At 40.7% G+C, this 26899-nt stretch overlaps 1 protein-coding gene across 1 annotated transcript in view; it reads right to left on the bottom strand.

Annotated features, from left to right (window-relative positions):
• The window catches only part of AHR (aryl hydrocarbon receptor), a 67701-nt gene extending 53671 nt beyond the window's left edge, over nucleotides 1-14030 (bottom strand). Inside the window, exons 1-2 of the mRNA XM_059819055.1 lie at nucleotides 13975-14030; nucleotides 5929-6116 (exon numbers count right to left, since the gene is read on the bottom strand). Of these exons, the coding sequence (XP_059675038.1) occupies nucleotides 5929-6116; nucleotides 13975-14030 (244 nt within the window). The remainder of the gene's footprint in view (nucleotides 1-5928; nucleotides 6117-13974) is intronic.
• Nucleotides 14031-26899: the final 12869 nt, after the last annotated feature.

The raw sequence follows: 26899 nt of genomic DNA, 5'->3' as shown, positions 1-26899 counted from the left end.
ACAATGAAAACACACATTTTGAGATTTAAGGTGATGTCACAGCTACATGGCTCTAATCATCATTTTTGAGGATCAGAATTTAGGACTTCAAAGCCTAAATCCCTACTTATGTTCTGTTATGTAAAAGACAGGCTAAAATAGCCTGTAGCAGACAGCCACAAATGCTCAGTATGAATCCGAGGGGATGGGGGCATGGGGGGAAATGTTTGGGGGGGGGGGGGGGGGGAGACAAGTACAGCAGTGTGAAAAAACAAGCATGGATTAGGAAATAACTTGAATGGTACGATAATCTAATACTGAAATAACCATACATTCCAAGGTTCACATTTTGTAATAATTTTGGATTGGGGCCAGGGAGAAGACAGTACAAAAGGAAACCTAGTTAGTTGTTTGGGTTTGTTCTTTTTTTTTGGGGGGGGATGTTCAAATTTTTTTTTTTTTCCCCAAAGCAGCTCATTCAAAAGCGTGAAAATGAATTCATATGCGTGGTAGAAATCAAATATAGAAAGCTAATTAGACAGAGAACATCACTTCCAAGGCTGGAAACCCAAGTAAATTTAAATCTGAATAATATTTAACAGGATGATATATCTGCTGGAAGAATCACCAAGAGATGTAGTGGATTCTCCATTTAACTTCTTCACATCAAAATCAGATGGTGTTCTATAAAAACCAGAAACAATCTGTCTCAAACTACGGGGTGTTTTCTACCTTGGGAGTACAAAAATGGCTCAAGACGGAGTCATGAATCAGATAAAACTAGTCAAGCCCACCAGAAGCTGCTAGCAACAGTACATTCCTATACAGCATCAACATAAACACCTGAAAGCAGTAAGTACAGCCTGACTCCACTGCTCTACCCTGGAGGGCTTTGGCTTTTTGGACCAGGGAGTCAGGAGTGTTTACGTATGCAGCCGGAGAAGGGGGGAAAGAGGGTGACATGAAAGGGAAGTCACACTTTCAAAAAATACATGAGGAAAGCTGCACACAAACAAGCCAGGTAAATACAGTATCAGTCTGAAATAAAAGCAAGTCAGGCCAGGTCTGCTGTATTATCCCAGCCTAAATGGGTTGAGTTTTAATCAGTTGTTTTGCACTTTCAGGTTTCTGTTTCAGACCACCACCTAGCCTTTCTGCCAAGTGTTATCTGTATCCACTAGACTGTGGGTATGTTGCAGCTCTTCTCAATGTGACAGAATAAATACATTGTCTCCCACTTTGCCTGTTTTTCCCATCTGTACATCTTATCTTAGGCTATACTCTCCAGAGCAGGAACCACATGCAGTCTGTCCTCTCCAATACACAGTATGATAGAACAACAGGCAAAATAAAATATATTCTTTAATATAAACTATGTGATGACAATGGGTGCATTACAAATTTAAGCCATGTTATGCCAAGGAACGTGTGTTAATTATATTACAAAGTAAAATTAGGCAATGCAAACTTACTGGCAAAAATTCTTAATTATTTTGTTATTGCTGTGCTTGCCAGAATCACTTGCACACAACATAAGAAAACAATTCTAAACTAATTTTGAGCAGAAACTTTCTTCTGTAATTGCAGAATAATGTCCAATAAGCAAGAGGGAAAAAAACACATACTTTAAACCACAAGAATTCTTAGTGAAATGGATGAAAGGATAATTAATAAGCAACATGTTAAATTTTGGTTCTAATGTATCAATATACACACATAGCACAGCTACTTCATATTCTGCAAGCCTCTCCTTAATTCTCAGTATACCTTTATAAAGAAAGATCATTCCCCTAACATTTAAAAAAAATGATCAATCATACAAACTCTACTTTTGTCCCTTTAATCTAACTGCTTCACCAAATCCCCAAGACGACTCATTATAAATGTTCTTCCTTACTGCAGTAAAGTATTTAAATGATCAGTTCATCATATAAGGACCAAAGCCAGAGGCAGAAGGGCTTTTTCCTTTAGTATGCATGGGGAACAGAGGCTATGCCTAAATGATCATCCAGATACTGAACTCACACTAACCTGCACCCATACAAAGAGCTGTTGTCCCATATTCCACTCTATATTTTTCATTGCTGAATGCACACATGTATGGGCACTTAGCATCAAAACAGAGTGAAATAATACCGGGACAACATAAAAAGTCTTTCTTTACTGACTGTCAGCAGACACTTGCCTGATTTATCCTTAAAAATAAAAAGCTTGCCTTAAGCCACTTTCAGAAAGTATCTTACATGCAGAAAATAAATACTCAGGTGGTGATTTAAGCTAACCTGCTTGACCTGAGGACTGCTAATCCACTTCAGTACAGGCAGGTAGCACCCCACAGCTAAGAAGCAACACCACCCTAAATAACTTCTTAGCTTTGACTCACCATGCAAGAACTTTGACTTTATAAAGAAAGAGGCTTGAGACACATTATTTTAAGCCCCTACTGAAATTTTCTTCTTGACTACAAGGTCAAATTCGTACACGTAAGAGCGTGCCAGAGTGTTTGACATGGGGGCACAGAAAGCCTTCTGACACCATGTGGACTTGGGACTAACCTGACCACACAGAACTAGTGTATCTAAAGGGTAGTGATACATAAGGATCACTGAGCAGCACTATAACTTCACTAACAAACTACAACAATCAAAAGGAACCGCTTAACAGAATACAATCACCAACAGAAGAACATAAAATGTTTTGAGGTTGTGGAAGAGGAAAAAAAATGTACACCTATTTCCTACAACCTGAAGTATGGTAAGCATGCAGAAGTCTAACCATGTTTCAGTCAACACTATGGAAAAACTCATCTGTCTTTAGCTCTGGAGACAATTCTGTACCATCTTAATGACGGGAGGCAGGGGAAGATGCTTTCTTGTTTGTTTTTTTTTTGTGGTTTTTTTTTTTTATATCTACACTTAGCTTTTAAAGTAACAACAAAAAACCCTGTAGACATTTATTCAAATTGATGTAACTTCTTGAGATGTCTTTCACAAACCAGTTCTTCCCCCTCCCCGCCCCAGACTTCCGCCTTCAGAAAACAGACATTCATTCTGGATTATTTAAACTTGGAAAAATGCAAGTGTTTTCTTTGAAAAAATATCTATTGTTACAGCAAAAACTTGGGTTTCCTTTCAAGCAAGATCATATGATTACGCGTTTATATTTTACTTTCCGCAGGAATTTACACACCCCCCCATTTGCATCCTGTTATTCATTTAGCGTTTCCCTTTACTTCAGCATGCTGCATTAATAAAGTGGACCTGTTAGCTCAGTCTAGGCACTCAAGGTGACAATCAGTGCTCACTCTTGCATTTGTCAGATTTATTCTATAGGGCTTTCTGTGTGTATTTAACCACACAAAACATTCCTTCAAAAAAGCAGTTCTGTGAGAAACACTGCATAGACAGATTGTGAAACTCTAACCTAGGGGTTTTCAGGGTATTTTTGTTAATTCTGTACTTCAAAACACTAATTTCTCTTTTGGAGGGTAAGTTCCAATGGAAATAGATTCATGTTATTTCAGTACATTAAAATAATATAAAAGATCTTATTTTCAATAGTAGATCTGTCATAGTCATAGATTGGTTACTCTTGATTATCTTCACTTTAGTCATTGATGTTAGCCTTTAAACACCTTCAGACTGATACTGATTACTAACCTTATTTGTAGTCCTACAGTTCAAAGGCCTGAAAAGAAGTAGCAAAAAGCCTCTCTCTGCTAAAAAAGGTTAAGACAGCTTCTACTGAAGCTATTCTATCTGAAGGTATAAGTTAAACTTGCTTCATCTTACACTGTTCAAAATGTCTTGCACAAGATAAGCAACATCAAATTATTTATCTTTTCATATTTACGAGGCTTTTTTATTTTATGGAGAGCACAGGAAAAATATTCTGCTGTAATGCACCTAATATATGCACTTACTTGTTGCTTGAAAAGTCCTTTCCTATGAGGCAAATCAAATTCTGCTACTTACTTAATTATAACACAAATACCCTATATGCTACAGCTGTGGTCCAGTATGGTAGCATTAGCTGCATACGTTTGCCTGATGTGGATACCATCCTAATAGTACGCTACTGAGTTGAAAACACAGGTTAAGTTTGCTTGAATTCTGGATCCACAGTAGTTATATTTGCATTTCAGGTTGCACTTTAACTTCTCTGCCACTAAACACATCTAATTCATCACCACTCTAAATGGCTGAAAGCTACCTTCATGTTCAAATTAGAAACAAGCAACTGATGTACATTTTGGTGTGAAGTCATTCTGGCTGTCTCTTTACAGCTAAAGCCATGAATTTTTTTCCTCTACAGAAATCATAGCCTTAAACCCCTTTATTGTAGGACCTTCAAGTGCAAGTTGTTGGGGGTGTGGGGAAGAAACAAAAATCAAGCACTTCCATTGCATGAGAAATTGAGATTTGCTATTATCACTCCATCCCAAGTAAGGCAAAAACTTCCAATCTTATATTTGTTTCAGAATATATAATTTTTCCAAAAAAAAAGTTTAGTTGAGACTAGAACTTCTTCTTCAATTCACCAAGACAGCACAGACAAGCCAAATCATTTGTTTTACAGCAGACAACCCAAGAACATCTCACAAAGACTTTGATGAAACTGATGTGCCAAGAGAACTCTTTCATTTCATGGGAGCAAATATTTTCATTTGGAAAAACACTGCTAGAAATATTTGACCAACTCTAGCCTTGAGTAGATTCCATACTAAGAATTGTCCTGAACAAGCATAGAAATCAAGACACTTGCATATATTCTTCAAGCAATGAAAGACAGGATATAAATTTATAAGCATTACTAAATTGAAGCCACTAGACACAATAAATGAAAATAAATGTTCTGTATTCCTGCAGGAAAAAGCGAAGCTATCTTAGGCAGTTAGGTTTCTTCAGTCCATTAATCCATGGTGTGGAGTCACTATCAAGAGGCCGAAACACTAAATCTTAAAGTGATGAGGACAGAGGTTATTTTAATGTCCAAAAAACTTTGTAAAGAACCCCCTTGCAATTTAGTATCAACTCCATTGCAAGCAAGAGTCCTTAGCTACAGCTGATCAATATTATACTGAAGATAGAATTATATTGTAAAACTTCACTAACTAATAAAAGAAGGACAATTATTTAAATACAAGTTCCCTGCTTTATTCCAGCAATGAAAAGGACCAGACTATTTCTGCCTTTGAAGAAACTGACATGAAGCCAGCCGTCACATCTCACCCTACAGAACAACTCAAGTAGTGAAGGAGAGGGGTAGGACTCCTTGGTCAGCTCTGAGATGGTGTAAGTGAACATGTGCTTCTGGTCTGATTACTACTCCGAGCGCTGCTGTATTACCCTTGCCAGGGCTGGGGCCAGGGAAAACCTGCCCATACAACTGGAGAACCTTAACTGTCATCTTAATGCTTCATGCCCTGCATTAATCAGGGCTTGAACACAGGAAAGACTTTGCCTCTATTTCTTTACAAGTCACCTTTGCAAGAAACTGTAGGAAGGGGCACTAGCTATTACTTTATATCAAAACAAAGTCTGTTTTGCTTAATGATGCATCAAAAACTACAGCTGATGGGAACTCATTTGACATGTTTTGAACAGTAATGGTTTTCTGAAGGCGATTTTCAGAGGGGGGAAAAAGAAATCTCTTCAGTGTCTTTGAAAGTCTAAGGAAAAGGACTGGAAGACTTAAGGGCAGTATTACTTCCAAATGCAAAGCTTTGGAAGACTAGTGATTTAAGTGAAATGTAAGTAGTTACATTTGGTTTTCAAGAAACTGGAAAGCTTACTTTATACAGTTACACTGCACATACTCATGTAACTGGATGTTCCATTAAAATATGGATAAATTAACAGTTTTAAGTACTTAAACAGCTGAAATCAACATACAGTATGAACAGAATCTTACAAGCAGTCCAAAACCAAATAAATTCCCAACCCTTACCGTCAAAAAAACTTTTGGCTCTCAGGTAACTGACACTAAGCCTAAGCACAGACAGCTTATCCAATTTGGCGATAACGTCTTGAGGGAAAGGCAGAAGGCTAGCCAAGCGGTCCAACTCTGCATTCAAGCGGTCCCTGTGTCTCTTGGATGGGTTGGATTTGACTCCTTCAGCTGGGGTTGGCTTTACTCTGTGGCAAAAAAAACCAAATGCAATATAAATGTAAGTTCCTTCCCAAAATGAAGGTAAATATTTGCCAAACCTAATGTTACAAATTGTCTTTCAAACTTCAACAAACAAAATGTTTTTCCCAAGTGAATTCTGTTTCCCATTGGGAAAAAAAAAAATCTAAGATGGTTTAACCCCACCTCCAACACACATACTGTTAAATGAAGCAGTTAGAGCTACAATGGCTATTTGAACATGTAATGAACATTTGAAACCTTTGAGATTCAGCATTTTTTGTAAAAAGTTTCCTACACTCTCACTCAAATGTCACTTGAATTCTTCCAAATGTTCATATTACAAATAATCCAATAACTTTTAGTAATATTTGTGTATAAATACATTTGACAGTACACTTTTTCAATTCAATTACAATTTTTCACAGGTGTCCTTAGTTTTTGTCAATGTTTGGAACAGGCTATTGTCAACTGAACATAGGAAAAGTTTTAGTAACTTACTAGACAACGAGCCATCCAAAACTCCACAAGAAAACAAGAGATACAGCTCAGTCAGCAGGTAAAATATTTGTAGCAAACACTATTGAGCTCATCCTTTAAGTCACCTCTCAGCTGAAGGCATTTCATTTGAGTACGGCATGATGAAGGTATGCCTTTGTACCTTAAAAAGTACAATTTAAAAAGCTTTCTGTTTTGAATTACCTAAAGTTTCTGTAAACTTGCTATTTTCCATTCATATTCACCCTAAGCTCCAATTCCAGATACGTGGATACTCACACATTCACACATATGCAGAAGTCTAGGAACAGGTTTAAACCCCTCCTCATTTGAATTATAATTAGTCATTACAAGCCAATAATGAAACCAAATAATTTATTTGCACAAGGCATAGTAGATTTTATATTTATTAAACAGTTTTCTAGTTAAAGGAGTGATTCATTCTCACTTTTCCAGCATGTAATTCTACTTGAGATCTGCAGCAGTTATCAATTTGTGCTGCTCTCATAGGAATGTTGGTTCTGCAAGATGTATCACTCGCAAAAACACTGAGCATAAAGACTTTCAGCAGTTAATTTCTTCAGTATTTCATTTAACCTGCTTCCAAGCTTCATCCTTATATCAATTTTACGATGAGAAGTTGCAAAAGCTCTAATAGTTATTCTTGCCACTGCTGAAAGTAAACCACATTGAAAAATAATTTCATCTTGTATTTTCAGTCAAATAAGTAGTGATAGAGTGGATATTCCTATTTTTAGCTTGTTTTTACTTTATGTTTCAATTACACTTCTTAGTTTAAATTCAAGCCCTTCTTTTTACAGGCATTGTTTATTCAAGTGTCACTTGTCAAAAATTTGCACTTCAAGTCTGGCTGCCTGTTCCCTAACACTATGGCTGCCCTTTTGCACATTAAAGGAGGCATGTTCCTTATGTGGAGCCTGGAAACTTGAAGATGCTGTAATACAAAATGTTGTTAACACACAGAAACATAATATCTCAGCAGCAACCACTTGCTTCCCAGATGGGTGAAGTTAAGCTTGCTGCAGAGTAACGATTGTCTAGGACACAGTTCTAGTACAGCTTTATCCTAAAAACATTGGAAAAGCAGGGAAAACAGATAAATCAAGAAATATGAAAATTATCTCTTGAAAATAAACATCGGTTCATCATCAACTGCAATGGATGACAAACTAAATATTTGGTTAGATGTGTACTTTGGTCACAAGCCCTGACTTCGAGACCTGCAGCTCACCATATCCCCAGGCGAATATTAAACTTAAAATAATTTAGTAAAGCTTTCTTCACATTCTCTTATTCTGGCAGAATATTCACTTGTACAAGCCACATGATTAACACAATTTAAATATAACCCTAACAAAATAAAGTTCAAAAATCACCAAACATTACCAGTAACGTTAAAAATTACTTCATAAATATTTTTTATGTATTAAACTGCAATAAATGTAGAGACAGAATAATAAATTCCAAACTTTAAGGAGATAACAATTGTAAAACAATCAGTGAACAGCTCACTACTATCAAATCAAACAGGTCTGCTTCTGAAAAGTGGAGGTCCCCATGGAAACCATTCAAAACAGGCAATCTTTTCCAAATAAATCAGCACTAAATAGCAGATTTTCTATTTTCACAACTGTCCTCCACTTTGCTTAAAACTTCTATAAGCAATGTGACAAGTTAGTTGAAAGTATATGCAACTGTGCAGTTACCTCAAGTTGTTAGTTACATCTAATTGTTTTTGCTTTACTTTCTAATGAATTATCTCTTTCTTCTAACTAGTTCAAATCATAAGGATTTTCTAAGTGCAGTGTACAACATTTCTGAATATTAAGTTACCAGTATCTGCAGCATAAATCTTACCATGTTCTCTCCCCTTCCAAATCAAACATTGATTTTCCCTAATTTTCCCCTTTGTAACCCTACTAAAATCCATTATATATAAATGGAGCCTTCACTGACGAAGGGAATAAAGGCAGAAATGCCGGAGGCATAAGTAGGAAGCTAAATCATTTTCCATCCGCTTATGTAAACCCTTGATGCTAAAGACAGCCCTAGCTGCGTTGCAGAAAATTATCTTCAAGGAAAATTATGTGCTATGTCAAGATTAAATCCATGCATGTGTTTTATTTAAAAGAAAAAAAAAAGACTAAAGGAGGGAATGGATTTTAAGCTGATCTTTCAGTTCTTGATCTTTTACCTTTCACAGGAAATTTGAATTCCCTAATCAAAGGCCAGAGGTCTCTGTACACTCAGTGCTTCCAAACTGAGCTACAACTCTTATTATCCAACAGCTGCAAGACAAGCAAGCGCTCTTAATTCTTGTTTTAACAATTCTAAAGGATTTGCCATCATAACATTAGCTGACTACTATTTTCACAGGTCTGCTACAGACTACGTAATCAGAATTTTTCATTACACATGCTTACCATGTGCTCCTTCACAGACATTAACAACACTAAATTATTAAAAGGAAGGTGCTCAAGTACCTGAGTCTTAATTATTATTGAAAGGCCAAAATAAGTTTCAATGTTTATATACTAATTTGTATATTTTAAAAGGGAAATTGAAGCAATTGAGAAAATGAAAATAAAGCACAAATTTATTTTATTTATAAGATGAAAACAAAAATTTTGTGAAGAAGGAAAAAACTCAACAGCCGAGCACTGAAAAAAAAGATACCTTATTAACAAGACCAAAATGTGAAATGAAGTCAGGAAATAGAAGAATGTGCAAGAAGAGCACTAAAGATACAGTGACATGTTAAAAACCTATTTAGTTTTTTTTTTAAACAGACTTCAAAGTTCATCAGAACTGTTCTATTGCTTAGAAAAAAGGACATAAGGAAGAACGTACATGTCACCTAGGTAATGCATTTAATCTTTTCAGCTATATATATTTTTCATCTCATATTTAGCAGTCCATGCAAAAACACATGCTATTCTTATGTATATTATTTAATTCAATGTAGATCAGGTATATGAAATGCATCCGTTACCACTAAGCAAGTATTACAATAGGTGACATCCTCCAAAATTCTCTATTTACTTTAGCAATTGAAAAATACTTCTAAGAACTTACTCTTTTATTTCCCACACTGAATTTATGATTACTGAAAATTCAGCTGACTATTTCTTTGGAAGCAACAGATACGACACAGACTATCAACCTCTTGGATCAAAAGTTGTTGCCCCCTATCTTGAAGGGGCAATGAAACCAGCAAAGATTTAGGCCTCTGAGGGGGTAAAGTTGTTTTTACTAAAAAAACCTCAATCAGCAGCATGATACTCGTTAATGCCGGGCAACTGTTTGTCCTCCAGTAGCAAACAGAGTTTTAGTTTGCTCAGGTTGTTTTGGTGTATGAAGGATTCTGCCAGAGTGATAGAGACAGCCAGAACACCAACCAAGAATGAAAGTTTCACACTCAGTTTTAACATATTTCATTACTGTTTAAGATGACAGGCCAAGGCTATTTGGAAAGAGGAAAGAAAAAGTATATTCCTATCTACTGACCATGCTATCTACATTTGTCTATCTCCATTTGCTGCAAATTCTCTAAAAAGTATACTTTTGCAAGAAGCATTGACTGAAAACCAACCAACCAAAAAAAAGGACAAACCTTAAAAACCAGTGAAATTTAAGCAGCAGTCTACATGTAACATACAGGTACCCCAAGACTGGCAAGGCTATCATTTCTATATAGTAAGTTTATTCTACATAAGGTAACAACTTTATTGCTTCCACTTCAAGTAAGAGGTGCAAACTGCTGTTTGTAGCAGATACTGCTTTACACAAAGGAATCTTAATGATTATTTTTCTTTTCTGATGAACTTCCATTTTGAAAGCTTGTTCTGGCACTTCTTGTTTGTTTGCCTTGAAAGAATACATAGTTTCATTTTTTAAATTGAAGTATCTCTGCACTGCTTTCTGAAATTACTGTGTCTACTCATAATTAAGGATCAACCAGTCAAACATTTTTCTCTGGAGTACCTAATATCATAAATACATTTAAGCTAACAGAGAACAAAACCATATCATAATTTCTTACTTAGTCTGCTGAAGAAACATGCCATTACACTTTTAGCAGCTGCACAGTGTGAAACATTTAGACCTCCCCACCTCACTCCATGTCCATTACATTTATCCAGTTATGCAAAACAATTCCTATCCAAGCACTGAAAAAAAAGAACAAGGCAAATCAGAGCTAGTAGGCAGAAAAAGATAAAAACTACAAGGTGGAGCTACATTTATATAATATCCTTCACCTAATGTTAGAATCTATCTACAGTAAACCCCACTTCCATAAAATTTGCATTTTATCCTTCCTACTACAATACTAGTGTATTAATTCAGCAGTTCAGTTAATCACTAGAGAAAAGGAATTCAAGACTTAAAAACAAAAAAAAAAGAAAAAGCAGGGGCCACCCATTGCTCCCCAGGTTTCAGTGTCAAACACCCCACAGACGTGCTGCCACCAGGAGGACTCGCAGTGTTCAAACAGTAAATGAAGAGGAAATTTAAAAGCTCCAGGGTTTTAAGAAAGTGATTTCTGTAGCATATTACATGCAATTGGAGTGCACATGGTTTAGCGGGCTTTTTTTTTTTTTTTTCCTTTTTGCAGATGACAAGATAACAAAATGAACTGCAGGAACAGTTGCCTATTAAGTTCCCCCATGATTGCTTTTCTTTTTCAGCTGTGATACTGTAATTCCTTACTGAGTTAAAAAAAAAATACCCGCACATTTCAACACTCGGCACTGTCAAGCAGTAGTCCGAGATTCCCTCTCAAGTTCAGTCCTTTACACAGCACATAACAAAATCGGGGAGTTGCAGGGGGAAGCTTCCTAAACTGGTTTTGAGTTACCACCATGGCTTTAATGAGTTATTTGCACCTGAAGCAAGAAGTATTTCTTCTATTTCAGTTTTTTCCATGGCAACTATGGCATTATATGCATAGCTTCTTCCACATCTATAAACTAGCTGCCTATTGCCACAGGTTACCAATTATCATCTCCACTCAAGTTACATATATGGCAAATAAAACATTAGAAGAACTATCTACAGAAACAGTCTCTTCTATGAAAGATACTAGTCCCAACAATGTATCACCTTTTTTTTGGGTGGGTTGTTTTTGTTTTTGTTTTTTTTTTAAGAGCTGTGAATTCTACCAGCAGGAGGAAATAATCAACTTCAAACAGATTAAAATCATGGTAGTGTCAAACTGTAGGATAAGAAAACACAACACTGGGACTGTTCATAAAGTTTAAAATCTTTATTAACTAGGAGCAAGTACATCTTCCCTCCCTCCCCCAATCAGTTACGAAAGCTTATTGCTTCTCTCACTTTTTTTTGGCCTAAAGGTATGGACTGTAATTAGTTATGCGAGAAATCAGAGCCCTCTGACCCACTAGCAATGTTGAGTAAGGTTGGTCTAACAGAAGAAGCAATCAAAGTGCACAGCCATTACAAGGAGGAAAGAAACGAATAAGTGATACATGAAAGATAAATTAATCTTGCATTAAAATAATTTCTAGTAACCGAAGCAAGGTGGGTTAATAATCAGCCTCCTCTTCTATTTATGGGTCAGCAAACTATTTTAATACAAGTATTTTTATTTTAAGAAGAAACACTTACTTCTCCCTTTGGTCCTAAAGGTCAAAGTCCCTCAATAGCTAAATGATTTCCATTAGTAATAAAAAAGCCTTCAAGTTCAACTAATCAGAGACGCTCAGCCAACTTAAAAAGGAGATACATGGAAAAGGATTACTTACATAGATACTACAGTGACATAAAAGAGAGAGTTTCACATCCTCTGAGACTAACCAGAATTTAATAGTAAGCCAGACATTAAGCGATCTTACCAGCAAGGCAGAACACCTCACCCTTTCACAATCAGAACTTATGATTTGCCTTCAATTATTATTAGTCTACAAATGCCACCCATACATTTTTATTTCTTCACAAAAACCCACTCATTTAATTCTTAAAATCCAGCTCTACAACGTCAGTTTAATTCAGTATCTCTACATTTTTGTTTGGAAACGCATGGTCAAAAAAGCAAACACTGCTATTTTCAGAATGAATGCATCTTCTAGCAAGGTAATTTTTTTTTAAAAAAAAAAGCATTTTTAGACTTTCTATTTGAAGGGTGAAAACCCATGTACGTGCATTCATTCTAACAACTCCAACCATAAAGAAACGAGCACTCAAGCTAATTCCCCTGTCCCCAAGACAGTTGTCTGCTATAAATCTAAAAATATATCATTCACAATAGAATTTCATTAAATATTTGTCATCCTATCCTTTAATGCTTCTGTAGATGTAAAATAACTGCCAAGACTACAAAGGTACCCTGCAGAAATACACAGGGATTTTTTGAGCTTTGCATCACAGTTAGCTTATTTTTCTTGCAACTCGGTAGTTTAGCTTTTCTACTTTTTATGACCTATAGATTCTTGACTTTCAGTTGAAAGTGCAAGTTAAGCATCTCCTCTAGCCTGAAAAATCACTCTCATGAGACCAGCCTTTTAGCGGAGCATGCAAAGCCTATGAATCAAACCTACAGCAGGTGCATAATATGAAATTACTCAGGTACTAAGCTGTTCCCAGAGTTTCAAAAAGACAAATTAGTAAACAAAAAGCCACCATACGGCCAGATTTTTTTTTTTTTTTTTTTTTGCCTCTTTCGACCGCTCTGCAGCACTTGGGTTTGTTTGGAGCTGAACAAATAAGAACATCTAATGTAATACCGGAGGGTTAAAGCTGGTTCAGCCCTCCCAGATAGGCTAAAAATAGCCCTAAACGGTGGGAACCGGCCGAGCCTTTCCCGGCTCCGACCCCGCACTCCCCGCAGAGTCACCTGAGCGCCAGGCAGCCGCGCAGCGGTGCGGAGCGGCCCGGGCGCGCCGCAGCGCGGGGCGGGGGCGGCGGGAGCGCGGCAGCCATCGCGCGGGGGCCCGCCCGGGACGGCGCGGCACCCACCCGCCGCACCCACCGGCGGGACCCGGTCCGGCGGGGTGCGCGCAGCCAGCGCTCGGGAGCCGTCACCTCAGATGCCTCCCAATCTAGGTCAGCCGGCTGCGCCGCGCTGCCGGCAACCGCTCCCTCCTTCCACCGCCTCGACCCCCCGCGCCCCGACACTCCCTTCTTTAGTAAGGGGAAAAAAAAGCTAAACCCAACACAAGTCCTGCGGCACCCCGAGGCACCACCTCCGCCGGGCGCCCCTCCACCGCACGGCGCCACCGGCCGCCCCCGCCGGGCCTCCACGGCGCGGTGCGCGGCAGGACGGCAGCCGCCGGGCAGCCGGTCTCTCCCTCCTTGCCTCTCTCCCCTCCCGCCCGCGGGGCCGCTTACATTTTCTGCACAGGTTTCCGCCGCTTGCGACTGGCGTAGGTGACATTGGGGTTCATCCTCCCGCGGCTCCAGCGCCCCGCGCCGCAGGCTCCGCCGGCCGGGGGCGGCCGCCCTCCCGCCCGCCTCGCCCCGGTTGTCGGGAGGGGCCGAGCCCCACCGGCGCCGCAGCCCTCGCCTCGCTTCGCCCGCGGGCCCCGGCCCTGCTGCCCGCGGCCGCCCGGACCGCGCGCGCTCGCTCGCTCGCAGCGGCGGTGGCGCCTTCCCTGGCCGGGCGAGGACGGGAGGCGGAGGCGCTACGGGGCGGGGATCCCAGGTGATCGGCGGGGGCTACACCCACTCACCGCCCCCGGAGGGCACAGGTGTGGGGGCGGCCGGGGCTTTCCAGCGCCGCTCGCCCCACGTCTCCCCACCGAGGCGACGCCGTCTCCCGGCCGGCTCCTTCTGCGGCGGCGGGAGGGTGCGCGGCGGCCTCTGCACCCCGGCGCGGCCGCCGTCTGCTGGCCGAGCGCCTGTCAGTGTGCGCGGCGCCGGGCCGGGCCGCGCCGCGCCGCGCAGCCCCGCCCGGCCCAGCCCAGCCCGGCCCGGCCCAGCCCCGCGCCCGCTCCTCCCGCCGCCGCCGAGCTCCCCCGGCCGGGTCCCGCCCCGCCCGGCTGACAGCCGCCCCCGCCCCTTCGCCAAGGAGGCCCCTCGCGGCGGAGGGAGGAGGGGGCGGCCGGGCCGCCATGTTGGGAAGGTCACGCGAGGAGAGGGAGGATCGGCGCGGCGCGGCAGCCCGGCGGCTCGCGGGGACCGCGACGGAGGGGCTCGGGGATGGGGCCGGAGAGGGAAAACCCCCGAGCCTGTGGTGGCCGGGGAGGGGTGCGCGGGGTGCTCCCGCGGCAAGTGGGAAGGAAGGTCAGCTCCAAGGGCCCGTGTAGCCATAATAACAAAAACTACCGGGGTGGGGGGGAATCACAGCGTTCAGTTTTGAAAGAAAGATGACACTACCTCAGCGGCAAGATGAGGCCTGTGCCTGTCACCCCCCCCCCCCCCCCCCCAGGCCTGCCACCTCCCCCGGGCTGAAACCGTCACGGCCGCAGACCGCCTAGCAGAGAAACCAGGAATAATACGCGACCGCCCGAAATAGGGGTGGGGGGAGCCCTGGGTAGGAGTACCCGCGGGGGGAGGAGTGGAAAGGCGCCAGGCTCAACCCGGGACAGGGGCAGCTGGGGGCCGAAAGGAAGTCCCTGGGGGCGAGGTTGCCGCTCGCTAAGCACCGAGAGGACCGACGGGGCTTACTGGACGAGGTTCATATCTCATTGGGGGATAAACCTCGGAGTTATCACACAGACATTTTAAGCTAAACACTTATTTTAAAGTGAGGAGCAGCGTCGCAAAAAGTAAGAGGTGCTGCCAAACTGCTGACAAATACAACCATCCACGAAGAGCCCCCGTGCCTTTCTGACCCGCCGCCGCTTCTCCCGTCCATTTTCTTCTTCTCTTTCCTTCCGCAGCAGCAGAGCCCTTTCCCCGGCATAACCGCAATAAATTTTATCTCGACGCTAAACTTGGGAGCCTGGCAGTCGCCCTGTGTAAACACAAGTTGTGCGCGGTCACGGCTGAGACGACAGCCGGGAAGAGCTCCCCTCTCTCCCCTTCAAACGCACCCGCGTCCCGCGGGGGACGGCCGAGCACAGCCGCCGGAGAGCGACCGCAGCTGCGGGCTCCGCCCCGGCCCCTGCGGCTCGGTCCGCCCGCAGCTGCCCGCGCTCGGCTGCCGGGAGCCTGAGGCAGTGTCCGTGGTGCTGGTGTCTGCCCGCCCGCCCGCCCGCGGGGGCTGGCCGTGCTGTGCACATCGCACCAGCGGCCGCCAGCTCGCACCTTCCCTCGCCGGTTACTGGAGCCCCGGTTACGCACGCGCTTCTGCTCCGCTCTGCTGACGGAGGTGATTAGCCGTGGCCCAGGTATTCCCGCACGGTAAAAACCTGGGATTGCGCAAAGCCCGGCCCCAGCCAACCGGCGGCTGGGAGCGGCGCCTGCCCCGCAGCGCAGCGGCTTCCCCCGGGGCCGCGGCCGCGGCAGCGCTCCGGCGCCGGCAGCCGCTGCGTCCCGCGGGACGGGGCGTCCCGCCGCCCGGGCCTCCTCCTCCTCGGGCGCTCACAGCTGGCATTAGGCAGCATAACGCGCGCTTGTTTACCAGCTTAATTGCTCGGGTTTAATTGCCTGGGAAGCCATCCCACATGCAAAGTCTGCCGAAGACACAATATGCAGATAAAATTAATTTGACTAAACCTTCACGACGCTAGTGTGCTTGCTAGTACGCCAGGAGTTGATGACATGATGTTTTGAAAAATATGTCTTCAGCAAACAAATTTTTTGAAAAAATATAGTAACAGATCACTACACCTTACGAGGTCAGTGCCTTGCAGTCACATTCCTGGCCAAACACCTTTGCAGAGGACATCAACCTTTCGCTAGCTTCTGTCTCTCCTCACTCCCTTTCCTCTTCACTCTCTTCACAAGATCTTACCAGCATCCTGGAAAAAAAGGTGGGCAATACTGTACGCCATGTCTTACTTCCTTCTCTTCTCCAGTTCCTTTCTTCTTTCAATTTTAGGGCTGAAACTGGCAATGAACGCATTTTCTTCACTCCAAACCCACCCATCTATCCAAGCACTCAGTTTCTTCCAGCCTAAACTTCCCAGTCCCTTTCAGTACTCTTTTCACCCCTAGCCTCTCCCTGCTCACTGGTTTCTTCCTCTGTCAACACAAATGTGCTGTGATCACTCCATACACAACATAAATTGCTGCTCTGCTTTCATTCTTCTCTTCAGCTACATTATCTTTGTGTTGAAAGCTTGCAGGCATTGTTTAAGGCTCCTCTTCTTCTAATTTTTAATTTAATTGCTTCCAGTCTGTCTTTCACTTCCTCACTGAGATTGAACAAAGTCTCTAACAACTTCTTATACTTCACTGGACCTCAGGACCTCTGGAGGTCCACTGGACCTCTGTTTCTTGACCTTTTATGCTACTTAGATACTGTCAGAGACACACATACTTACTCTGTCTCGTCTGCCAGCTCCAAATCTACCGGGGGCTACATGAAAAAGAAAGTAGGCTTTAGCCTCCCATGATGGACTTTGTCTCCCAGTTCCCTTCTGGGGCCATAGGAACTTGCATGGTGCCAGTGAGGTACTGTGGTTACTCTTCAGCTCCCTAATTTGGAAATAGAGAGTAAGGAAAACTCACGCTGCTAGGCAGAAACCACATCTTCTGTACATTTGCAATCCGCTGCCTGCTATTGGAAGTCCACTTCTATGGGTCAGCCACCTATTTAACCACAAATAGGAGATTTCAGATGTTCAGAACACAGAGAGTCACAGAATGCATGGGGAATTTCCTTATGTGTCACTGGGGCCTTTTAGACACAGTTACCTAAAAATTTCTATATCACATTACCCGCAGCTTTTGCAAATCTGTCCTCTCCTGACGTTCTTGCTGTCTCTTTGCCTAATCCATTGTCTCAGTATTTTCTTTTCTATTTGATAATTTGGGTACAGTAGAGATCTTGCCTCATATTCAATCTAAAACAAGCAAAAACTATATAACCATGATTCAGCAATCTTAGAGCCTTCTTTACAGCACAAGTTTTTTGTTGGGCTTTTCTTTTTATTGTTATTCTTTTTTAAAGTAGTATTTTGTCAGGTTTAACAACATGTTTGGTCTTGCAAAAGATGACTGTGGCTGATGTCATGTGGACAATTAAAAGGATTTAATTCCTATGCGGATCACTTTCAAGTGTATTGTACAGCTCTAACTAGTTGCTGCTCATTTTATCTTTCGGCTACTACCCAGCTGGCTTACTAGGTCTAAGCTAAAGATCATATCTTCCCTTAACAAATTCTCTCAAACCATTAGCGATCACTTTTTTCCTCATTGCTCAAATCCAGCATTTTTGCCTTTACAGTCATGAATCGTGATGCTACCCAATGATGAGATTTTTAAGAAAAATGTCTCTGTGCATCTAGTGAACCGTGCCTTTCCCTACCCGCAGCATGTGTGAGGTGCCACGTTAATGAACACATTCTTCTGTATCCAGTATGCTTTGTGGTTATCATCCTCTGAAGCTTCCAGAACTCTCGCTTGTCAGCAGTCACATCTGCTGCTCTGAGTCCAAAATGAGCGATATTCTTTTGCTCCATGCATCCATTATGCCCCATTTCTGCTTCTCCTGCCCTGCACAGTCCCCTCCTCAGCTCTGTCTCCTGGCCCCTCACTCATTTCACAAGGTGGGAGCTGTTTGGAAGAGGGAACTTTTACTAAACAGACAGAAATTCCTGGGTGGGCTACGGTTTCATGGGATGACCATGGGACCAACAAAAATCTTGTCATTTGAGAGGAATTTGTAAGAATTATAAACACTGCTTGTTATCTTAGGGTCATCTGTGACTCATTTCTAGCCTTTATCCTACTCTTTTTGTCCATGGCCAAAATATTACTTCCCTCAGCTTAATTCTGTGTGCTGACTTGTTCTAGCTGTTTCTGGTGCAAATAACACAGAAGAAAACTGGTTTGGTTATCTGTAATTTCTTTTCTGCCTCCCTGGAGATGAGGAAAGAGGATTGTGATCTCAAATTGTGATTTATGCTGCTCAAATTTTGGGCATATATAGAACTACCACTGATTTTGGTGTTATTTTCCACAGCACCTTTGTTCTGCTAAGAAAGAATATCTACAGTAACTCAAATGACTCTCTTCATACTCAATTCAGGGAACTAATCACCTAGGGGATTTGAATTAAGAGTCAGTGAATAGCCTATATACTGATTCTTTAGTGACTGGGAAGGTCACACAAACATTTTACTGTGAGGAAAAAGTGGAAAAAGGAACCAAGAATATCGAGGGAAATTCTGTCCCACTTTTTTAAAACTTAAACAGAAATAATTATATCTAGAAAAAAGAAACTCGGTAATGGGACTAATAGTACACTCTTTATGTTGTCTTTTCTTACAGAAGCCTCATTTGCAGGTACCAGTTGAACTGTATACAGTTCTAATGAGAATTAGATTGACAAGAAACTTTTTTCTTCCTGCTATTTGTATTTTTGTCAATATAGGACAGAACCAGCACATTCTTATTCTCTTCTCCTGCCCCCACACCTGGCTTCCCACTCCCACGACCCTTGCAGGAGCTTCTGATATGCCAGTGTTTAAAATTACACCCAATTTTCTCTTGAGTATTTAACTTGGAGAGCATTTCCAGAAGTTGAAGAGCCATATAAAGGTGAAAAATATGAAACATAATTGATATTTGGGCAAGTAGACTATGATCCGCACATAATGGTTAGTGCTGAAAAGTCTTTGTTAATAAAGGTATTTCAGTTATTTTAAATTCATTGAACTGCACTCATCCAATGAAATCTATAGTCTTAATTGTTCCAACAGGGGTCGGAAAAAAATCCTGAGAAGACAAAAACCACATTCAGAGACAGTGTTCAAGAGTTTCCCACTTGGAGAAAATTTGAGAGATTAATAAACATCATCTGTGAGGCAGGATCATGATTCTGCTCAGATCCTGTGATATGTAAAATGAAAAGCATGTTTCACCTGTAACCACAGGAATAAAGGAACAATATCATCATAGAGTAAGTATAAAAATCAGTACATTGCTTATTATTCTCAGGTTTTTCTCTCATGTACAGAAATGAGCAGAAGAGAACAAGTTTATACAGAAACTGCCAGTTCAAGAGAACTCTCTTTTTTTAATCCAAACCAAAAAATTTCTGAAGAGCTATACGGATATAGCAAGCAACTTAATTAACCTTGCCTGCCTAAAACACTCAGCAACTCTCTTCTCCCACAAGCATTAAATTTTATTATATGGCTAAAATAGTCTTACATTATCATTCCCAATGAGCTTCATGTTTTTGTCTTGAAAAGTAAAGAGCCACTCATTATTTTAATCCTATGTAATCCACTCCCTGTCAGGTACTGAGAGCCATAAAGTAATCAGCGGTAACAAGTCATCCCTTCCCAAGGGCGAGTCAGGAGGACCTCATAGAGCCTCTTAACGAAGACACCAGCAGTTAGACACCTGTATGACCAACCACCACTTCTTCCTTGTCTCTTCCTTGCTTGTTGAAGGAGTAAGTTTATGTTTGTTACGTCAATATACAAAGAGTTATGTCTGCAACTACAAACCCATTTAAAGAAAAATACTGTTTCTGCATACATTGTATGATGTTTTTGACAGTCAAATCAGGATCAGCAAATACCTTCTGTTCCCAGGATCCTTCCCTGGCACCGAGGCTCACTGGCATAGAATGAATCAGATCCATACTATTGTATTTTCTTAGTTTCCAAACTAAGGGGGCTGCATGCAAACTGCAAATGGCCACTGGCCTGTGCTAAGCCCTGAACTGCCCCTGGGAATGATGTGGGAACATGCCAAAACTGTGTAAAGGACGATTCTAACCATTTAAAACTACCGATGATTGAGTTTTAATGTCCAGGAAGTTCCATGGCACTCATTAAATTTGCTAGTACAGATATAACCTCAGAGTATATTTCCAACATGTTTGGCCATAAATGAAACAAATAGCCTACAATTATTAGTATGCAGAAGCAGGAAAGTTTTGGTCACAACAGTAAATCACCATGACAATCAGCAAATGTGGGCAGCATATGATCCAGCTGCACTAACGTATGATCTTGCTGCACCAAGAACTTCTGTGCTGTTATATGCAGAACAAATACATAAAGAGCTGATCATTTCACTTCTGCTTTGACAACACTACTGAACTATATTTATTAACAGGGCTATGTCACTAAATTGGCTTAAAATATTAGCAAAACCTGTGGTTTGAGAGGGCCTGAAACAAGCTTACAATTATGATGTCTAACTCAGTAGGCTGCAAATTCTCTTTCTGCTCTCATTAAGAGGAAAGGGTATACACAAAGTGAGACCAATAAGTAAAAAAAAAGATCTAAATTAGAAGTGACAATGCAGTTGCCAAGCCAGAATTTAATTTCTGTACCAACAAACCTGAGCTAATTTTAATAAATATGGCTAGTTGTCATGAATTTTAATTTAGCCTTATAAAACCTTTTTGTGACTAAGACAAGCTACAGGCAATTATTTGCTATGAATGGCAATTGTATTCTCTCTCCTTTTAGTGAGCCTCCCTATCAAATCTAGTAGGTATGCATAGAGAAGAATATGAAAAAATAGCAAATAGATACACAGATGTCTGAAGGCCAAAGGCCAAGGCTAAACCAATACAAAATCTGTATAACCACACAGAGAGATTTCCATGAATGTACTGCGTAATTAATAATAAACAAGGACAAACAAATAAACAAACAGGAAAGCCCAAACACAGTGATTTTAATACCTACTCAGGAAATTGCCCGCCTGAGAACAAAAATGTGCTATGTGTTAGTTCTATTCAAACTATTTTCATTGACGGGATACAAAATAAAGTCATTCACTGAGTCCATAGTTCTTTGAAAGCATAGTGAGACGCACTTGTGTCACGCCTGACAGCTAATTGCCCTGCCCATCATTTACAGCCTTCTGTCACAAGGAGACTACAGCCTCCTGTCCAGGGCTTATTCTCAGAGACTGTTTCTTAATGAGCAATTGTAGTATTTGTAGGTTTTGTAGTTTAGACTGGTAACATCTTTTCCCATCCAGAGTGACTACAATTTTCCAGCATTCTGACAATAAATTTTCTTTGATTTCAGCTGTGACTGAGACACCTGAGGAAATGAAGAGATGAGAGAGGACAGTGAGTCTGTTAGGGAAAGTAGGGAAACAACTGCCTCTGGAGAATTAAAGCCAGCATGAATCCAGAGAGCTACCACATTACATAAAGCAAACAATAACACTGGAGAACTGGTAACAGGAGCAGGTATCTTTGCTATGGAAACACTTGAACACTTTTATTCTACAAATAGTAGTCATGGCATGTTATTTCTCAGCATTACAGAATGTGCATGTACTGAAAATTGCCCACAAACCATTTGATATATTGTTTGCTTTATCCTTTCTTTTTTTCCACATTTATGCTGTTGTTAAGTGTCCTAACCAGACTGTGTTTACATGTATTCCTAAGCAAGCCACAACTGTTGCTAGCTACATATCATCTTTATAGTCCCATTCAGTTCTCTGAATTCAGTCTAGCCCACAGAATAACTTGTAGTATTTAACACTAGCTGGTGATGAGTCTTCTGAAAACCTTCTAATCAATGTGCCCTGCATGCAAGATAAATGTTTAGCTCCTCAATTATAGTGACTTGCTTGTTAATTTTCACAACTAGCTATGCAGCATCAGTTTCAACGTAGAGCCTCAGGTGCTGCCTGAAAAGTAAGGTTTTAACAATCATCTCAGCTATGTAGAAGCTGTCTCTTAAATGTTTGTATATTATAGATGTACAAAAAAACAGACCAATGTCTAGAGTGTTCTTTTGTAGTTCAGAATGTTCTTTAAATATTTTTCTGTTTACACTAATATCATTGAAGATTCTGAATTACAAAACTATCTGTCTGGTGATAAAGCTGTTCTGTTTCTTCTAAAGGAAGTTGCCTTATGTATAATTTGTATTCTATATTATATATGTAACTTTGTAATGTCCCTGACAAATAAAATACCGAAGTGGGGAAAAAAGCTATCTTGGGCATTCTTTGTAATAAAAGATCTTTTAAAAAGAAGTGCTTATTTTTAGTGTATGTCTTTAATCTTCTAGAAAACAGTAGATAAAAACAGCTTCCAAATCTGCACAATGCCCGTTTTTATGACTGTCAGTGCTCTTAGCAATTCCAGTGATCTCAGCACAATAGTGTTCAGAACTGTTTCTTCAGTGTTTCACACAAATATTCTTAGTGCGTCCCTATAGCTACAATAGATTGCGTCACCACAATACCACAAAGCTTTAGAAGTTTATCATTTCCCCTAAATAGTCACTGGAGCTGCTATCTAGTCTATCTGCCAGAGATTAAAAGTTGCTCATTTCAGAGGTATAAAATATTGCTGGTTTATTTCTGAGGGCTTATATCTGGAGCCAGTTTGCAGCTTCTTTCATAAGGAAGGCTTACTAAAAGAGATGTCCCAGAGGCAGCAAGACTCAACAAGCATGAATTTTTCATCCAGGATTTATCTTATAACAATTGCCTGACTCTACACTTGGTAAGTTTGGATATGGGCTCTTTCAGGTTACAAAATTAAGGGTGAGGTTTCTCTAATAATGGGCAGCATGATAGATGGTCCTTCAAAAGTAGTTGGTAATCCTTTCAAGGAACACATGACAATATTTTGAAGTAGAGGGGAATTTGAAAAGAAACCAAACAATAAGTACAGAAGTTGGGTGAGGTGCTCTCATCCGTGTTGAGAAAGAAACAAACAGCTGCAAGTTGGTCTGTCTGAACCTTTCAGCCAACCTTCAGGCTTGGCTTAAGGTGGGCTGTGGTCTGCATAATGGCCCAAGATCGGTGTGATTTGTTTTAAGTGTGTTGCCAAAGATGGAAGAAATAACTTCTGACCTTGTTGCTACCTCGACCCTAAAAGAATCAAGAGTTACAGCTGAAAGTTACTTTGGTTATTGCAGTTATCTTATTGAATGAAATGCAACAACTATGTTACATTTTCTTTTTTCTGTTTTCTAGTGAACAGAATCTAGTATCCCTACTAAAAAAAATAAATAGTTATAACAATATGCAGTGAATTGAGTCTATATTTCAACCAGTTCCCTAATTCAATCAGATCAGAAAATCTGGCAAATAGTCTTGTCATGCTAAGTAGTAAGAGAAGACCATGTTGTTCTTGGTGCAATTATACATTTGTTATCTACTAAAGTAATTAAGCGACTCTATACAATCTTGAGATGTTTAATAACAAAAAAGTCTTGTGGCATTTTATCAAAGTCACAGACCTTTTAAAGTCTTACTCTCTAAAAGTGGGATTCATATAGTACATTCCTAGAAATGCAACCAGAATTGAACAGGAAGATGAAACTGGAGAAAAGGAAAGGGAATAAGCACAGCAGACAAGGAAATCTGTAAAGAACAATAAGTCAATAGTTAAAAGAGGTGGTTATTGAAGAGAAAACTGGCAATGGCTAAGGAGAAACTTGTGACCAAATAGAGACATAAAAAAAAGTCTGGAAAAAGGAGACAAAAGAGAAAATCACAAAGTTCCACTAGTAGCTTATAGAACCATGGAAGCTATTAGTCCCTAATAGTTCATTCAGGAAAGTCACTGTAGGATCTAGTGATCAGTATGTTGTTACATTAAAACGACCTTTCTCAGAGTTTTTCATGGCAGTACTTACAGTGGCAGAGAGCCATACAAGGAATTCTACAAATTTAAAGGTGTATGTATGTCTGAGCTGCAGTGTCTGGGTCATTGCCAACATCTAGGCTCTACTTAATTTCCTAGATAGACGTTGCCTTTTATGCCCACGTTCTAGAACCAAACAGTCCAAAAAATGGACAAATAAAGGGAAAGATATGGGAATAATCTTCAGCTTGTTCCCGTAGAGTCTTCTGGTGGCCTTTTGGCTCCATAGAACATCTTGTGAATTTACAATAATTCTTCCTCAGTGAAGCCCTCAGGGAAAGGCATACACAGGGAAACCTCCACCTCCCCCACCACAGATTCCTGCAGTAAACTGTAAGAAGAAAGCCTTTCTAAAAATGGAGACCTGAAAACAAATTTACTTTGGGATATTAGTCTTCCTGTAGGAACCTCTCCCCAGCCACAATTGTTTCAGCAGTCCATGTTCCAGAATGTTATGGCTAGATAATGTTTGTTCAAGATGTATTGCTACCCTTGTATAAAATATTTAGGTCATTCCCATAACATTCTCAATATGTAGCAAATACGTATTTTGTGGTCTCCATTGTTTAAGGCCGAAGTTTGAACTAAAGTCATGACAACATTTATAATGGACACAATGAGGCAGTTATCTTGATCAGGGCAGAACCTGGTAGTTACCTTGTGTGTGTTTTCCCCTTGTTTTCTTTCCCTTTGTAGCTACACAGATGGAAGAAACACAGCTCAGTGTTTTTTTTGCCCTTCATCTCAAATTTTTCTATTGTAGACAGAGTAGAATAAAGACAACTGCCAGTTTAGGATTTTTGGCCGAAAACGTTACAGTTCCTGATGGTTGGAAATATGGTTACATTAAAATCATGGCTGTGGGTCACCTGAACTGCTGGTGTTAGATGAAAATAACATTAAGTACAAGAATTTCAGATGTGTTTATGCTATTCTATACCTGTTATGGATATTGATGCTCTGACTTTGCTGAGTTTGTTCCTTCAGCATCTATGTATTGTCTTCCCATAAGTGGCTGAATAGTTGCTACCATAAGGTAATTTCACACAGACACAATTAATGACATTAAACTTGGTGATGACGCTGTAGATAGCTTAGGTTTGTGGTGGCTAGAACAACCTACTGTGATCATCTCCAAGTTTATTACAACTGCAGTCCATAAGCCATGCAAGCTGCATGACAAATATATATACATATGCATCAAAGTATCCGACAAAGATTCATATATGCCTAACATACAGTCAGAAAAACAATAGTTTCTAATATCAAGCTATATGCAGACTTAGAGCAGAATTTTCTACAAATGAACAAGCAATTCTGGTTTAAGCCACAATGTGTCACGGGGGAGGGAAAGGAAAGAATATGATATCCTTTTTGCTGTTGAATTATTATTATTATTATTATTATTATTATTATTATTATTAAACACTAGGCATTTAATGGAGTTTCTTGATATTCACATGGTGTAAGAACAGCCAATATTGGTAGTATTTGATATATTGTGCTCATTTAATTGAGCCTCTTTCACACTCATAATATATTCACATGTATCTGAACAGCAGAGATACTCCTTATTCTCAGAAATACTTGATAAGAATGACATAACTTACAGAATAAACTTTGAACAGTACTCCATATTCTAACTCACCCATGTCTTCTTTATGAAATAAAACATTATTTTTGAGTAGCTAGGTCATTTCCATCTATAAAAAGCACAGAAATCACAGTGTTTAGTCCAGTAGTATTTCCCAATCCCTTCAATCCTTTTAGCATAACAGATGTACAGAGGCACACAGAGGGAAACAAGTCAGTCCTTTTCAAGCTTGCTGTTTAAGAGAATAATCAAGACAGCAATCTGGTGACACTATTCCTGTCCTCTCTTGTAACAGAAACTATTGCAATGGTGATACAGGAAGGAAAATCATACTAATTTCTGAAGAACTATGGATTCCATGGGGGTTATCTAATATCCAGCCTATCTTGTTCTCAGAAATCACTGCAATTTAAGAGAAGTGGCTCTCTTCATCAACTCTGAGCAGCATGCTGCTTTACAAGGGCTTCTGTTGAAATGGCTCATCCAAACAGCAGGTGCTGTTAGTCCCTGATCCTGGGTGCAGGTGCTGGCTGCATCCTGTGGTGGGACGAGGTGAGCTGCCATTGAATATAATTTTCTCTCTTTCTCTTCCCTTATTTCCTATGCTCCAGCTTCCACTGGAAGAAGAAACACCAATAGGAAGGAAAGCCAGTGTGCACTGTGCATCAGGGTAGCTGAACTGCAGGATCAATTACAAACTACTCCAGGTCAGTAGTCTAAATGCAATCCAGGAAGACATATGGCTGAATCTAAAGTTAGCAGAAGCTAACCAACGATGAGTACTTTTACAATTTCATCATACTTTTCTGAGGAGTGATAGGATTCAGAAAAAAAACCCCCACTGGTGCTCTTTGGTTTGATGAGCAGCCACCTGTACTGCCAGATGTACAGATCCTCGGGCTTTTGTACCTTTCAAATCTGTATTCTGCAATCCAGTCACTCCGACCAGCAATCGGGTAACAGTCTCAAACATTCAGCGTGGCTCACTCAGGAATTTCAGCTGCGATTTGGACCCT

This window comes from Gavia stellata, chromosome 6 (assembly GCF_030936135.1).
Source record: "Gavia stellata isolate bGavSte3 chromosome 6, bGavSte3.hap2, whole genome shotgun sequence".
In the NCBI taxonomy this organism is placed as follows: domain Eukaryota; kingdom Metazoa; phylum Chordata; class Aves; order Gaviiformes; family Gaviidae; genus Gavia; species Gavia stellata.
This window is presented reverse-complemented; position numbering and strand designations above follow the sequence as displayed.